General features: G+C 38.9%; 1 protein-coding gene across 2 annotated transcripts in view; it reads right to left on the bottom strand.

The window, feature by feature from the left end:
• Positions 1-14205, bottom strand: part of cdca9 (cell division cycle associated 9) — a 33532-nt gene extending 19327 nt beyond the window's left edge. Inside the window, exons 1-10 of one of the 2 annotated variants that reach the window (XM_061960328.2) lie at positions 13921-14205; positions 13725-13853; positions 13602-13645; positions 13479-13530; positions 13318-13379; positions 11973-12034; positions 11826-11885; positions 7044-7125; positions 6884-6970; positions 2644-3213 (exon numbers count right to left, since the gene is read on the bottom strand). In XM_061960328.2, coding sequence (XP_061816312.1) covers positions 3160-3213; positions 6884-6970; positions 7044-7125; positions 11826-11885; positions 11973-12034; positions 13318-13379; positions 13479-13530; positions 13602-13645; positions 13725-13853; positions 13921-14032 — 744 coding nt within the window. In that variant the 5' untranslated portion in view covers positions 14033-14205 and the 3' untranslated portion in view covers positions 2644-3159. Of the gene's footprint in view, positions 1-2643; positions 3214-6883; positions 6971-7043; positions 7126-11825; positions 11886-11972; positions 12035-13317; positions 13380-13478; positions 13531-13601; positions 13646-13724; positions 13854-13920 lie in introns of those variants that run through there. The other variant, XM_072913227.1, reaches the window with a different exon arrangement.
• Between the last annotated feature and the right edge of the window lie 2909 nt (positions 14206-17114).

Here is a 17114-nt window from a genome sequence, read left to right as displayed (position 1 = left end):
CTCCCGGCTGGCCTGGGAATGCCTCGGGGTCCCACGGGAAGAGCTGGACGAAGTGGCTGGGGAGAGGGAAGTCTGGGCTTCCCTGCTTAGGCTGCTGCCCCCGCGACCCGACCTCGGATAAGCGGAGGAAGATGGATGGATGGATGGATATATATATACATACCAGTGGCAGTAGCTCGACAAAGGGCGGTGCGCAACTGCCAACCTGGATGTGACACACTCACTGACTTTTTAGTTGGTCAAACGGTAGATGCCTTGTCATCGAAATGAAAACAATATTTCGGGGCTATAAATCTAATTTTGAAATGAGCATATCCCGGCTGAACTACCGTTATTAGTTATAAAGGTATTCGAAAATAACATGATTTATTAATGCCTTTTGACATATTAGGGCCATTTAACATCATGAAATGATTACATATGGCACCTTTAAACCAACTTCAAAATAGGGAAAACAGCAAAGCAAAAAAAAGTACAATATACTGAAAGAAGATGAAATATTTATACTAATTCCATCCATTTATCTTCTACCGCTTGTCCCTTTCGGGGTCGCGGGGGGTTCTGGAGCCTATCTCAGCTGCATTCGGGCGGTAGACTCAAAACGTTATCTTTAATTTCTCTTTTTGGGGGCATTTTTACAAAATAAAAAAACATAACAAAGAAAGCTCCCCACAATCTTTCAATATGCGTCCCTCGTAGAAATAGTTTACACCTCTATTCTAAATAATTCCAAATAATTTAGGCCTGGGATAAATGATGTCCTTAAACAACCAACCTGTAACAATTTTTCACTACACTTTAAAAAGGACTGGATTTCCATTTTGTGATGAATACATATGAAAAAGTCAGCACATTCTATGCACCACATTGTGTTGTGATGCTTGATTAGCGCCACAAGTGGGCGATGTGAGATCATGGTCGCATCAAGCAGCTAACATACTGGGGAAGGATTTTCCAATGAAAAAAAGACAACGGTGAAAATTTATACACACATACTTTTAAATGCAACTGTTGCAGATTTCAAAGCAAAAATATAACGAACTTATCTTATTTTACTATTAGTGGTTTGCAGAATACATTTGGTTTAAAATTGTCTATATAATTTTTTTTTACAAATACTACATTTATGTAATAATTTTGATTGGGGTTTATGGCGGTCACTCACCCTGTTTTGTAAACATGTACAAAAGTGGTCCAAGAGAAGCAACGAACAGTTTGCAGTCATGTTGTTATGATAGAATATACATTCAATGACAGCTAACGCCAACTATTAAAATTGCTATTATTAGCTAAAAATACCTTAAACTAATGTGCACATGTTATGTACGTACATAGTGCGCGTCATTACGCCCTAGAACAGACCTGGGCAATTATTTTGACTCGGGGGCCACATTTAGAGAAAACAATGTGTCTGGGGACCGGTATATCTATTTTTAGGAACACTTATACAAAACCTCACAATAATGTCTGATTGAATGCTAAAAACGTTATGACAGACCCGCTTAAAAAACATAATGGAATTTTACATTTTTCTATGAACGATAAAACACTGAATATTGACAAAATATGAACGTCACACCCCTTTTCGATTGACATATTTTACAATCAAGTGAAACGCAACAAAAATGCAACAAACAGTGAAATAGGAACGCGAAGGGTACAAAATAAACCCCACCTACAATCTGATATGTCTGATATAAAGCCTTTTTTTAGATATATGCATACTAGGTATAGCTATTTGGCTATTCTAGATTTTATTTTTTTCTTTATTGTCTTATTTTATTTTTTAATACACTGTAGCACTTTGAGATTGTTTACTCAATATAAAGTGCTTTTTACAAATAAAATCTATTATTGTTATTATTATTATTATATATATCACTAAGCTTTAGAACTTTGTTGTGAAAATCTCCTTCCGCGTCTGTGGAAACGCTTCCCGCCCACACTGCTTGGTGCCTTGTCTGAGCTGCTGTGAGGTAGATGACCATAGTAACTAATTAGATGACCATAGTAACTAATTAGATTACCATAGTAACTGGTATATCATCCATAAGCGCAGATTCCAACCATTGAAATACTTAGTATAGTTGAAGACTTACGGTCATTAGAAAACATAAATGCACATCATAATGGCAGCTACACTTTCCATCTTAAAGATCTAAAAAAAATATTTGGGAATTTCCGGTGGGCCAGATTGAAAAGCTTGTGGCCCCCGGGCCTTAATTTGCCCAGGTCTGCCCTAGAAGCTGTTACACCGGTGGGATATACTACGTAGAAATACATTGGAAAGTTAGCACCCTCTAGGCAGCTGTCTAAACGTTGCAAACAACCTCTTCAAGCTTTTAGCAATGTTAGTTTTAAGCACGCAAAAGAAGAGAAAAAAATCGTAAAGTTTTGTTTTGAAAATTAATCAAATCAAAAGGCGGCATTCTGTGTCCTTCCGCCAGATAACGTGGTTAAAAAATGGTAGTGTTCCAAGGAGCAAGTCTTCAGTTAAACAATGCATTTAAAATTGACTCCATTTCATTTTACTAGTTTTGATTATTTTTTTACAAGAGCTTCAGTACTTTGTAAAAATGTGCTGCAGAAATGAAGTAAATTGGATTCTTGATATTGTGGTGTTACAGCAACAGAAGAAAAACATTTAATATCAAAAGCATCAAATGCACTGTACAATTTTTCCAATTCTGACTGCAAAAATGCTCAAACATCCTATATATGACTAAAACCATGTGGTCAGAGAAGGTTTAAATGAACAGACAAAAATGGTCAATTCACCTGTGTTGTAAGTTATACAATTATAAATGATTCCAATATGAGGCAGAAAACAACAGTGCAGCAGAGGCAACCCTCACCCTTGACTGTGCAATCCCTCATAAACTATTTTCAGAAAGATTACACACCATGACTTTCTACAGCACGTAAAATTACTTTATCAGAAGTGTGTCACATCATCCTTGCTAATCAGAAAATAAATTGCAGAGAAGGGGCGTATGTATAAATGTGACCCCAAAGCAGTCATGAACATCACTGCACATCACTTAGTAAAACTGCTGCTCTAAAAAGGACCTACTGCAAAAATACCTCAAACAAATTAACTTTATTATTAAAATGTTCATCGGGTATTTACACAAACAGGGTAAATCAGAGGCTACTACTTCATCGTGGTGCAGTGTGGCAGCGGCTTCTCCCAGACACATACTCCATCAGTCTCTGATATTGTAAGAAAGGAAGTGTTATCAATCTTTCAGAAAAATACATCAAAATGAGTGCCAAATCTAGGGCTGCAGTTATCGATTATTTTATCAATCGAGCATTAATTAGTTTGTTTTTTTGAGTAATCCGATAAAACACTTCAAAGCTTTAAATGTGCATTTCAGGGACAATAATTAAAATAAACTATTTTTCTGCGTACCAATGCAGCTGAGATAGGCTCCAGCGAACCCCCACGACCCCAAAAGGGACAAGCGGTAGAAAATGGATGGATGGCATATCAATTGTTTTTTTCCTAATAAATGCACATCAACATTGAAATTGCACATTTAACGTATAGAAAAGTAAAATATAGAAAACTATCACTGCCACACAAATCACAGCACTCACACACCATCACTCTCGTGTACCCTCTATAGCAGCAGCAGTGCTGTAACTACAGTTATGAAATCATCAGTCTTGGAGGATGTTCATTCAGTTGTTTGATTCTTTCTTTCTTCCATCCATCCATCCATCTTCTTCCGCTTATCCGAGGTCGGGTCACGGGGGCAGCAGCCTAAGCAGGAAAGCCCAGACTTCCCAAGCCACTTTGTCCAGCTCCTCCCGGGGGATCCCGAGGCGTTCCCAGGGCAGCAGGGAGACATAGTCCCTCCAACGTGTCCTGGGTCTACCCCGTGGCCTCCTACCGGTCGGACGTGCCCTAAACACCTCCCTAGGGAGGCGTTCGGGTGGCATCCTGACCAGATGTCTAAACCACCTCATCTGGCTCCTCTCCATGTGGAGGAGCAGCGGCTTTACTTTGAGCTCCTCCCGGATGATAGAGCTTCTCACCCTATCTCTAAGGAAGAGCCCTGCCAGACGGCGGAGGAAACTCATTTCGGCCGCTTGTACCCGTGATCTTGTCCTTTCGGTCATAACCCAAAGCTCATGACCATAGGTGAGGATGGGAACGTAGATCGACCGGTAAATTGAGAGCTTTGCCTTCCGGCTCAGCTCCTTCTTCACTACAACGGATCGCTACGGCGTCCGCATTACTGAAGACACCGCACCGCCTGACGATCTCACGATCCACTCTTCCCTCACTCGTGAAGAAGACTCCAAGCTACTTGAACTCCTCCACTTGGGGCAGGGTCTCCTCCCCAACCCGGAGATGGCACTCCACCCTTTTCCGGGTGAGAACCATGGAGTCTGACTTGGAGGTGCTGATTCTCATCCCAGTCGCTTCACACTCGGCTGTGAACCGATCCAGTGAGAGCTGAAGATCCTGGCCAGTTGAAGCCATCAGGACCACATCATCTGCAAAAAACAGGGACCTAATCCTGCAGCCACCAAACCGGATCCCCTCAACGCCCTGACTGCGCCTGGAAATTCTGTCCATGAAAGTTATGTACAGAATCGGTGACAAAGGGCAGCCTTGGCAGAGTCCAACTCTCACTGGAAACGTGTCCTCCAAACTCCAAACCTCGTGGATCTGAATTTGGCAAGGTAATGATGTAACCTTTTGTTTGGTGGCATTCCATTGAGAATTATGAAGACGACTGCCTGAAGAAAACTTGCACATTTCCACAGTCGCTGATGTCAGGTAATGGCACTAGGGAGACGGCTGTCTTTAAATATTTATAAAGGCACAAGTTTACATTTTGGGCACTTTTCTGAATCATTCAAAATGCTGTTTGAGGATAATGACATTTTTCAAGAGGATAGTGCATTTTGCTATGGAGCAAAAGCGGTTAAAATTTTTCGTTCAAGAAAGACACACAAGGTTAATGTCATGGCCTGCAAATAGCCTGGATCTCAATCCAATTGAAAATCTATGGTGGAATTGATAGAAAATGGTCCAAGACAAGACTCCAAACTCAGAGAACCTTTGGAAAAACATTGCTGAAAAGTACTGTTTGTCATTCATGAAGTCCAGGCCTCAGACACTGCAAGCTGTTATAAAAGCCAGATGTGGGGCAACCAATTACTAGTGGTGTGTTGTAGTGATTCCCCAATTTCCTCAAAATGGAGTGATTCCATAATTTTGTCACTCTGCTTAATCGAAAAAATTTAACTATTGCAGACTACCACACATTTTTTCTTGATTTCTTTTAGTGTTTCTTAAAGCCAGAAATGACTATAGTTGTATCTGCTTTTTTTCCTGCAAAATTAAAGATGAGCTGCACTTTGTTTGGACTTTTGCCCCTTATTCCCAATCCTTGTGTGAATAAGTACAAACAATGCAGGTGATTGATCGGTAGGTCGTGTGTTCAAACCCCGGCCGAGTCATACCAAAGACTATAAAAATGGGACCCGTTACCTTCCTGCTTGACACTCAGCATCAAGAGTTGGAATTGGGGGTTAAATCATCAAAAAATATTCCAGGGCGCTGCCACCGCTGCTGCTCACTGCTCCCCTCACCTCCCAAGGGGTGATCAAGGGTGATGGGTCAAATGCAGAGGATCATTTCACCACACCTAGTGTGTGTGTGACAATCATTGGTACTTTAATTTTTTTTTAACTTAACATAGCGCATCACATGGTTTTTAATTTCCTTAACAACAACAACAACAACTACCGGTACTCATGGCAGACTTCATGAGAGCTAACGATGACTATTCTGGGACAAATGAGGATTCAGAACATTATATTTTTGAGCCTGAATATACAAAGTATGAGCTAAAAGTTTTAGATAATGAGTGATAAGCAGAACAAACTCTAGTGAAACACTAAGCATCATGTAGCAGTATTGCCAAGCGCTGAACAACAAATACAAACACAAACATAATAAAACAATCACTGTACAATATCTACTTTCACTGAGATGCCGACTAATGGGATGTTTATATTTTTCAGCACAATATTTCTGTTGCCTGATTAGATGATGATCATAATTCTCAGGTAAAAAAAAATTCTGGGAGCAAACGAGCATATTGCCTCGTATTTTTGCAATGGCTTACAGGTATAAATTGAATGTGAGAGTTGACTAACTTTGCGGTTTATGGCCGCAAACTTCTACCATACAGGTCGGAGGCATGATTTATAATATTTTACCTACTCACAGGAGATGCCGCTCAGCAGCCTAAGTTACCTCTCGGTGATCACTGCGCCGTGTTACTAAAAGTAGTTAATCGGCTTTGGTGCTTATAACAATGTTGCTCGTACTTGGTTAATATGCAGGTCACAACATGTAAATGAGTATTGTTGGCGTTTTTTCTTGTAAAAAGGCTTTTCAAGTGGAATAGATTACTTCCATTAGCAACATTGTTGATAACGGCTGCAGAAGCAAGGTAGCCGAAACTTGTCAGGTACAAAACTTTACCTTACTAGCCTATATAAATCAACCATTTATAAAAACAACATTAGCCACCTCGCATTTTTTTGTGTGATTTAGAATACACAAAACAGAAACCTATGTGAGCTTGCCCAACATAGGAATTGTGAATGACAGGCAGCATTTAAAAAAAAAAAAAAGTGCAGTACCCCTTTCAACTACTTGATGAACATCCTGCAAGACTGGTGATTCCATAATTTCAGTTGTATGGCCTTGTATTTAAAGTTGGATTTTACCTATGTTTATTAGTTACACTAAAACAATTATTTAAAGCAGCAAAATATAAAGCAAAGCTTTTTTCTAACCGAATTAATCGAGTAATCGTTGCAGCTCTAGCCGGGAAGATTCTTTACTTACAGAGAGCTTCTCCACCTGGCACCACGCCACGTCATCTAGCAAGTCAAAGTTGATTTTGTCCTTGTTCTCCTCAGAAAAGCAGACAGCCTGGCATTAAATACACAAATATACATTAATCTCGAACGAGGAGAATAGAGTCCAATGTCCATTTAATATGCACCTGTCCAAGTGCTGTGGTTACAGTGATGTGTGCAGCAGATCCAGCCACTGAACAATCCAAATCTCCCATGGATACAACAGACCTGGACAGACATTAAGAATAAAACTTTCTAGAACATTGATTTGCAAATTTCAGTATGGATACGGTACCCTTTTGGCACAATGGTTCCACAATGATATTACTATCATTGTGGAACCATGATATTTAACTGTGTTTAAATATCGATAGTACTGATACCAAGGTACACTGCAAAAAGTCAGTGTTCAAAAACAGGAAAAAAAATACAAAAAAATAGGGGTATTTTACTTGAACTACCGCAAGCAAAATTATCTGCCAATAGAACAAGAAAATTTGACTTGTCAAGACTTTCCAAAACAAGTAAAATTAGCTAACCTCAATGAACCCAAAAATACCTTAAAATAAGTATATTCTCATAATAACAAGTGCACTTTTCTTGGTAGAAAAAAAAAATTAGACCTTTTTGCTCAATATGTTGAAAAATATTCTTAAATAAGTAAATGCTAGTGCCATTATCTTGACATAATGATTTGTGCTCGCATCATGATTTTTTTTTTCATGCTTGAAGTAAGAAATTATTACTTTAAAAAAGTAGTTTTATACTTGTGAGTGTTGATGACACAGCTTTGCATCAGTTGATATCTTAGTTTCAAGCATGTTTTACACAATATAGGTCATAAAATCTCACCTACAAGCTGTAATATCTTACTGAGATCATTTCGGACCAAAACCCTTAAAACAAGTAAAACACGCTAACAAAAAAAATCTGCTTAGTGAGAAGAATTATCTTATCAGACAGAAAATAAGCAAATACCACCCTTATTTGAGATATTTAATCTTACTTAGATTTCAGTTTTTGCAGTGTATCGAATTGTTACTGGCATGATTGCGCCACTTTGTTGCAGTTCCTGGAACATTATCACAATTTCTGAATGGTTAAAACCATTAAAAATCAGTTCCCAGTGGCTTATTATATTTTTCGAAGTTTTTTTTCAAAATTTTACCCATCACGCAATATCCCTAAAAAAAGCTTCAAAGTGCCTGATTTTAACCATCGTTATAAACACCCGTCCATTTTCCTTTGACGTCACATAGTGAAGCCAACACAAACAAACATGGCGGAAAGAACAGCAAGCTATAGCGACATTAGCTCGGATTCAGACTCGGATTTCAGCGGCTTAAGCGATTCAACAGATTACGAATGTATTGAAACGGATGGTTGTAGTGTGGAGGCAGGTAGCGAAAACGAAATTGAAGAAGAAACTGAAGCTATTGAGCCATATCGGTTTGAACTGTATGCAAGCGAAAACGACGCGACAGCCAGCGACACGGGAGAAAGCGAGGACGAATTCGGCGATCGCCTTCTAACCAACAATTGGTATGCGTTTGTTTGGCATTAAAGGAAACTAACAACTATGAACTAGGTTTACAGCATATGAAATACATTTGGCAACAACATGCACTTTGAGAGTGCAGACAGCCCAATTTTCATCAATTAATATATTCTGTAGACATACCCTGATCCGCGCTCTTTTTCTGAAAGCTGATCTGTCCAGTTTAAGGGACGGTGTGAGCCAAGACATCCAGGGGGTTTAGCTCGCTCGTCTGCGGGAACAAACTGCCGCCATTGCTTGCCGTGCTACCGAGGTCCTTTGTCCCTGAATTGCTCACACACTCCGGCAGATTCAATGGGGGTCTGGCGGCAGATTTCTTTGACTTTATCGTTGGAAATGCATCTGCTTTGAGTGTCGCAGGATATCCACACATTCTTGCCATCTCTGTCGTAGCATAGCTTTCGTCGGTAAAGTGTGCGGAACAAACGTCCAATCTCTTGCCACTTTCGCATCTTTGGGCCACTGGTGCAACTTGAATCCGTCCCTGTTCGTGTTGTTACACCCTCCGACAACACACCGACGAGGCATGTCTCCAAGGTACGGAAAACAGTCGAAAAAACGGAAAATAACAGAGCTGATTTGACTCGGTGTTTGAGAAAATGGCGGATTGCTTCCCGATGTGACGTATATATTGACGCTTACATAGGTCTGGTGATAATATTCCCCTTTAAACGACCAGTAAATTCTATTTTTCTCAGTTTATGACCAGAACATCTATTATAGTATGCGTGTGCTAACAGCACACTATTCTCTGCTGCCTACATAGAACACCTTGCCCTCCCATCCTGCTCTACTGAATGTTTTTTTACAAATATCTACTTGTATGGAAGTTATTTGTGTGAAGATTTTTACATTCATATTCATAACGTATTTTTTATTTTACACTTTTCTTTAAAAACATAAGGGAAGTATTTTTGATTAACTTTATACGATTACACGGTTTCATATTTTTGCATTCATTTATAAAAACATTGGAACTGTATTCACTATTTTCCTGTGTTATATATCTAAGTCAGTTAACTAGAGGCATATTCACACAAGTATCAGCATCTGTGTTTACTTGGTATCGGCTCAATACCACAATTCCCAGAATAACACACCCTTATTTTGTATGTTTTTTCAAAATTAAAATTAAAATCATATTAAATGGGAACTGCACTTATGAGATTAAAAAAATGACAACAATACTTAATTTACGTTCTGTAACTTGTATGATAACCAAGCTGTAGCAACATTATTATTGTAAGAGCAAACACTGAGGAACTATTTTTCTCACATCGGTGTGCTACGGTATTAGCCGTGAACTAGCTATGGCAGGAGATAAGATAGCTTCTACTTCAGCACTCGAATCTCATTTGATTGTGTAATGCGATAGGACACCAATCTGTACTAACTGAAAAACATGATCAGTATCTGGAAAGTATTAGCCCACATTTCATGTTTTTACACAGTTGGCTCGACAGCGAATGTAGTTGTAATACAGGCATGTGAGCACTCTTTGAGGAAAAAAAAAGCGGAAGAATTCTATCACCACAAAGTGTTGCCAGGCAAGCCCCGAAAGAACATTTAAAAAAAAGAAGACTACATTTCCTGCAATTGGGTGCATTTATACATTATATTTTACTTTTAGATTTATTCTCATTTACCAAAATCTTTTAGTTGGCTTTTTGACAATTACATGTCAAATGTAATGTACCACAGAAATGTTAGTTTTTTTTAGCAATTTCCTAACATTATTGAAAATGTAATTATATAACATACATGCAAAAAACTCAAAAAACGTTTGCAACTCTATCCTACAGCCACGCCTCCTCGGGTAATATACTTCCAGTGTTATGACCTGTTTACATCAGTCATGTCAAAAATATATTTTCTCGCTGGTTACTAATAAATGCTCTAGAACTACAATTGGTTCGGAAACAACAGTGTTGGGATTGTAGTCATCCAAATGTTAGCAGCAAAGTAAAAAGCCATAAACATTGTGGCTTGGAACGGGGACACAGGCAACAACAAGTAAGTTAGCTCGATGATCCTAACTATGCTAACTCGCGAGCTTGTTTCGGCACCCCTGTCGTCTCCCTGTCCTGCAATTCAGTGCGCCGTTTAGGCAAGAGGAACAGCAAGTACTGCAGCTGAGGCGAGCCTTCAACAATTTTTGTTTTGATCTTATTTTTTTTATATTGTAGTATGTTTACATAATTCACCCAAGGAACTTGTATTGTTAGAGTTCCGGTCAGACGGGTTTTCACGGGACAATTCTGGTATTGTGCTAAGGATGTAAACATACTGCTTGATTGCTGATAAGAAAACAAAGTTAGGGAATTTCAAGATTTCATAACAAAGTTAGTAAAATGCAGAATTCATATTTGGTCGCCGAAATTAATGTTTAAAAACATGGTAATTCCTAGTGATAACACACAAGACATTCTGCATGTATCATGAGCAATATTAAAATGACCCACTCGATGGACATTTGTCCATTTGGTCCAGCTAGCGGGGGATGTTTTCAGTTGATTTTGGGTAAGCAATTAATTTCTGTCAGCATAGCTCAGCTCCAAGTTCCACATTTACAGAGTCAAAGTCACGCCAACCTCACTCTCTTGGCTTCTGTCAGCGTTTCACTCTCATGCTTGCTTCTATAACCAGCAGTTCATCCTCTGTATATTCAGGTTCAAAAATATAGTTGTCTCAGTTGTCTGTTACTAAGTCTGCCATGATTAGAAAACTCTCACATTTTTGCTGGAAGTGCGCTGAGGAAATTTGGTTCCAGCAATGCTTAGAATGACCAAAATAAGATAATTATTGTACATATTACATAGTTATGAACGTGTCTGATACTACATTATATCTATACTTGCAGTGTGTATATAAAACGTTGATGGAGGATTTTGAAGTTGTTTTAGAGGGCTTTGAAGGCTACAACAGTAACTCCCATTAGTAACTGTAACTGCCCACAACTGGGCAGTGCTTCTCAAATATTAAATAGTCTAATTTGTCTATAAAATTGTTATAACTATACCTCTGCATAACATTGCAGGCTTATTAACGTTAAAGAAACAACACACCGGTCTTTCCTCGTCTCCCACTGCGGTAACAGTGACGCAAAGTGCTACATACATCATACTCTGGTAAGACAAAAAAAAATTGCTTCCAGATGTCACCCCCCCCAGTATAATCAATAAAATGGACATCAAATTTAATTATTTTAATCCCATTTAAGGCCTTAAGTTTCACAAAATCCATTTCATGGTTTATAATGCTTTTTAAATGACGCGCGAAGACCCTGTGTTAGGACAAGCTACATATCACAAATCATAAATCGTGATAGCAAAAGGAGGAAGCAAAAAACATTGGTACTTGTTAAGCATACCTAAGTTTACGTCTAGCTGCCATGACCTCATCGCTGGGCTTGATCACGCTGCCTGGAGTTCTTTTGATGGTAATGGAGGAATACATGTAGACATGTGAACCAACAATTAAACATCCTAAATGCATGAACTCAAGTCGCAGAGCTTACCCAAGATTTCCTGTGCTGCTGCTGCCAGGCAACAGCTTTGCTCTTTTGGATCCTTTGCGCCGCTGCAAAAACAAAAACCATAATGCACAATTTAACAGCGATCCAAATGAAATCATCACACTGCTGTCAAAGATCCACCACATGACAAATCTGCTGCAATAATGATAGTCAGCAACCCTCCATATCACTGGTTCTCAAATGCAAGCACATGAAGGCTCTGCAGTGGGTAGGCTTCATTAGAAATGTAAAAATAATAATATACTTTCGAGGTGGGGAAAAAGATCCATTCTCAGATGCATCATGATTGGAATGGGGACGATGCTGGATAAAAGTCCAGATATCAACTACTTGCGTACCACAAATAAAGTAATACAGACGGTTCTAAAAAATGCAGATCTAGAGGAGAGGAGAACATACTAAACATGGCATTCAGCTGGCTTGAATGTGAAGTAGTGAAACAAGTAAAATAATAAATGCTTTGTACATTTCAACAGAAATCTAACTGGAACTGTGTTACAGCACAGAGTAACCAGCTAAAAATAAGAAATTAACAAGTAGATTAATAAATCAAAAGAGACAATAACTTCCACAGTGCGGCCACCAGCCGGCAACACTTTCAGCCATGTGTAAGGGAATAGATAGATTTGAGCCGCAAGTTTATGATGGGGTCTGTGGTTTTAGAAGGCAAGAACATTAAATTAGGAATGCCTGCTTGCCAAATAGGGATGTATATTTATTTCATCACTTAGCGGGCAATATGCACACGCACGCGCACACACACAGTGAGCATTAACATCCAAAAACTGGAAAATAGCGCAGTAGCCAAAGGAGGATCCCTTTATACATATCTTATACACAAATAAATACAGTACATTTATATTAAAACCTATTAACAATATAAAATAGAATATTAGTATACATTAAAATGCTTAAAACTATTTATAAAGAAATTGTAGCCCCCAAAACATAATATAATTGTGCCAAAACATTCATACCTCTACTACACAGGTGGGAAAATGAATCGATTGTTGATTTTGTAGGTTTAACCTCATAAAGAGATACAAATGGTAAATAATTTGTATTAAAACCATCTATATAACAGTCCCAAAAATTGCAATTTAATTTGATAATTACTCTTTGCGCACAATCCAAGTTATTACAATACATGTATTTTCATTCCTTACAGACCACTACAGTGGAGAACTGTTTTGAACCGTAATAAATCAGAACTGAAACGACTTTTCGCAAGAAAAAAGTATTCCACAGTGGGTACTCCCCTACTGCTTTTGGGACTGCCAGTTAAATAACTCTGCTCTGTCAGCTTGAAGCGCCACGCCAACTTTACCGTGGATGTCTTGCCCGAGTTCTTCCGAGACAAACTGGACAAACCGGGATCAGTTAATTGTCCTGTCACCAAAGAGAAAAGCACAGCTGATTAGATAATATTTGTGTCAATGAAGGGTTTTGCCGATGCATTTTAAGTCAGAGTCAATGTAAAAATGTCACCTCTTTTGCTGGACGCCTTCCTGAGTGGCTGGTGCACATCAGGACTTTCATGCTGCAAATCAAGATGGAGGAATATGCCATTACTCGCCACCAGATGGCGACACACTTTACAAAACAACTCACCAGGATGTCGATGGATATCGCCTTGTCGCCTGAGAGTTCTTGTTCTAAACATTAACAAACAGCTTGAAAAAATAGCCATTGGACAATGAATTACCACAAATAACACTTAGTAACGGTTACCACCTATTAAGTCCCCCATGAGCGTATTTTGCAAGGAGGGTGGCATTTTCAGCAGCTCTATTTCAAAGACTTTATCGATGGTTGCCAACATGTTCTGTAGTTTTCTGTCAAGTTCATTCAGACGCTCTTGTGCTGCAAGTAAAATAAACATAGCTAGAAACGACAAAAAAACCCAGTATTTAAATATGATTTCCCGTACCGTCTTTCTCAAATTGTTGAATGAAAAGAGCAAGTTTTTTGCCTCGTAGCTCCTTGTTGAGCCGCTCCTGACTCTGTGGATTTCCAGTGTTTCTTGTGCGTTTAGGAGGCATCTTGTATACACACCTTTCCGCAAAGTTGAACCCCCGAAACTAAACAATGACGTTGGTAAATACACACCTGTACCGTGACGGTATCTAATAGGACACATTCAGCCGCGCGGCTCTTCCGCTCCACAGGGGAATACTTTGTCTGGCGGAAGGGCACAACGTGCGAGATTCGGTTTTTCATTTCGAAAAGGACCATCTGACACTATGCGGTCCCTTAAAAAGATGCCTACTCAAAAAAGATAACGCTAAAAAGCTTAACGCCTCTTAAAAACATATTTTTACATACAGGTTACTGTAATTTTTATTGTTTGTTTGTTTATTGTTTATTGAGGATCCCCATTAGCCGACGCACAAACGCCAGGCTAGTATTCCTGGGGTCCTTTTCAAAAGTTCAAAGTAAAATAATAATACACACATCCAGTTACAGAACATACACAAATCCAATTACAAATAAAATAAAGGAAAAAGGAAAAGAAAAAGAAAATTCTCAAAATAATAAAATAACAGTACACAGATACAGTTACAGAACATACGCAAATCCAGTTACAATAAAAGAAAGGAAAAGAAAAAGAAAATTCTCAAAATAATAAAATAAAATAACACTACACAGATACAGTTACATCCATCCATCCATTTTCTACCGCTTATTCCCTTTGGGGTCGCGGGGGGCGCTGGAGCCTATCTCAGCTACAATGGGACGGAAGGCGGGGTACAGCCTGGACAAGTCGCCACCTCATCGCAGGATACAGTTACATAACATACGCAAATCCATCCATCCATCTATCCATTTTACTACCGCTTGGAAAAGGGAAAGAGAAAAAAAGAAAGAGAGAAAAAAAAAAGTTCTCAAACTGATAACATGAAAGATGAACTCCATCCATCCATCCATTTTTTACCGCTTGTCCCTTTCGGGGTCGCGGGGGGTGATGAAGCCGATCTCAGCTCTTAAGTCTAAAAAGTTTGTTTGAAAATATACTGACTCCAAGCTATCTTCTCATTGTTCTTCCATTAGTATCACTTTGACGTGCATGTTCTGATGGTGTTAGCCTATTTTTAAAATGAATATGTATTGTAATTGTTATTATTATTGCATTATTAAACCAGCTTTTGCATTTTCGATTATATTTGATTGTGGAATAAAAGAGCAAACGGTGTATTGTAATGAAAAAAAGTGCAACTGTTGACATGCAGGCTGTTTTTTCCACTTAAAAAGTGTATACCTTGTATTCGTTTTGAAAGTTAAAATGATCCAAATGGCCTCCGCATCCTTTGATTTTTCAGTCTTTAATATATTGAGATGCACCTGCATGTGCATGTACAGTATACAGAAGGAGCTGCTGGAAAGTTAAAAGTTAAAGTACCACTGATAGTCACACACACACACTAGGTGTGGTAAAATTATCCTCTGCGTTTGACCCATCCCCTTGTTCCACCCCCTAGGAGGTGAGGGAGCAGTGAGCAGCAGCTTTTGCCACGCTCGGGAATCATTTTGGTGATTTGACCCCCAATTCCAACCCTTGATGCTGAGTGCCAAATGTACAGTACTGCCTTTCTTGTAAGTTTGGGACTATTATTGCTGCAACATGATCATTGAGTAAGTGCCTTTTATTGTATTTCTATTGCATAATATGATACATCGGTGATTCTCAAACTCTGATACACGGGCTCCGTCTCGTGGTACACCAAAGAATCATCTAAATAAACAGTGTTACTGTTCAAACGATGTCATGTTACAGTGGACAGAAATATTAAATATATGTGTTAAATAAAAACCTGAGCTTTGTGTTTAATGAATACTTAGGCCTACGACAGTACTGTATTTTAATGTTGGCCATTACGGTGGTACTTGGTGAAAAAGGTTTGAGAACCACTGTGGTAGATTATTTCTGAGTAAAGTAAGATGTCCGCTGCCAGTACATTGTTCATATTTGTGATTGGTCATCTGTCACTAACACCGCCTCTCTTATCCAGCTTCATATTACCGCTCAGCCTAGTGGTTAGAGTGTCCGCCCTGAGATCGGTAGGATGTGAGTTCAAACCCCGACCGAGTCATACCAAAGACCATAAAAATGGGACCCATGACCTCCCTGCTTGGCACTCAGCATCAAGGGTTGGAATTGGGGGGTTAAATCACCAAAAATGATTCCCGGGCGCGGCCACCGCTGCTGCTCACTGCTCCCCTCACCTCCCAGCGGGTGATCAAGGGTGATGGGTCAAATGCAGAGAATAATTTTGCCACACCTAGTGTGTGTGTGACAATCATTGGTACTTAAAAAAATACTACATCTTCAATGTCTGGCTTGGTCATGCGAACTTTATTAACGAACTTTATTGGTACTGTCGGACAAGCCTCATGATGTTACTGTTAGGGCAACTTCAACCCTAAACTAACACCCTCCCCGGATTGTTGTTAATAATCAAATGTAAACAATCAAATGCAGATATTTTTCTTATGCCTTCTGATCTCTCTCTCTCTCTCTCTCTCTCTCTGTCCACTACTTGCTGTACATATCCTACCAAGTCAGACCTCCACACCCCGAATTGTAAATAATGTAAATAATTCAATGTATACAACCTGATGATTATCTTGTGTGATGACTGTATTATGATGATAGTATATATATGATAGTATATATCTGTATATTGAATCACAAACAAGTTGAAAAACTTATTCGGGTGTTACCATTTAGTGGTCAATTGTACGGAATATGTACTTCACTGTGCAACCTACTAATAAAAGTCTCAATCAATCAATCAATCAATCGAGCAAATATACTCTTGGGTTCACTTAAATTCAAGTTCACTCTTTGTTTCAAACTTAATTTGGCATCAGCCACTTCGACCTTCATTCTGCTTGCTATTACTATCTATTGTTTTGGAGACTTTGATGCATGCATGTTTTGGTTATTTCTAATCACATGGACTTGGCTGTAAGAATATCTGTATAAGCCCAAGTAACCTCAAGCTGTCTGAAATATGGTATAAAGGTCAAATTCTTAGAAAAAAGACTCAGAGATTACTAATTTGAAATCGGAATAATTTTAGTTAGCTACATATCCTTTTGAAACAAATGCCCTAATCAAAA

Source organism: Nerophis lumbriciformis, linkage group LG05, assembly GCF_033978685.3.
Source record: "Nerophis lumbriciformis linkage group LG05, RoL_Nlum_v2.1, whole genome shotgun sequence".
Classification (NCBI taxonomy): Eukaryota; Metazoa; Chordata; class Actinopteri; order Syngnathiformes; family Syngnathidae; genus Nerophis; species Nerophis lumbriciformis.
Note: the sequence above shows the minus strand (reverse complement) of the source record. Positions and strands in the feature narration are given on the sequence as shown.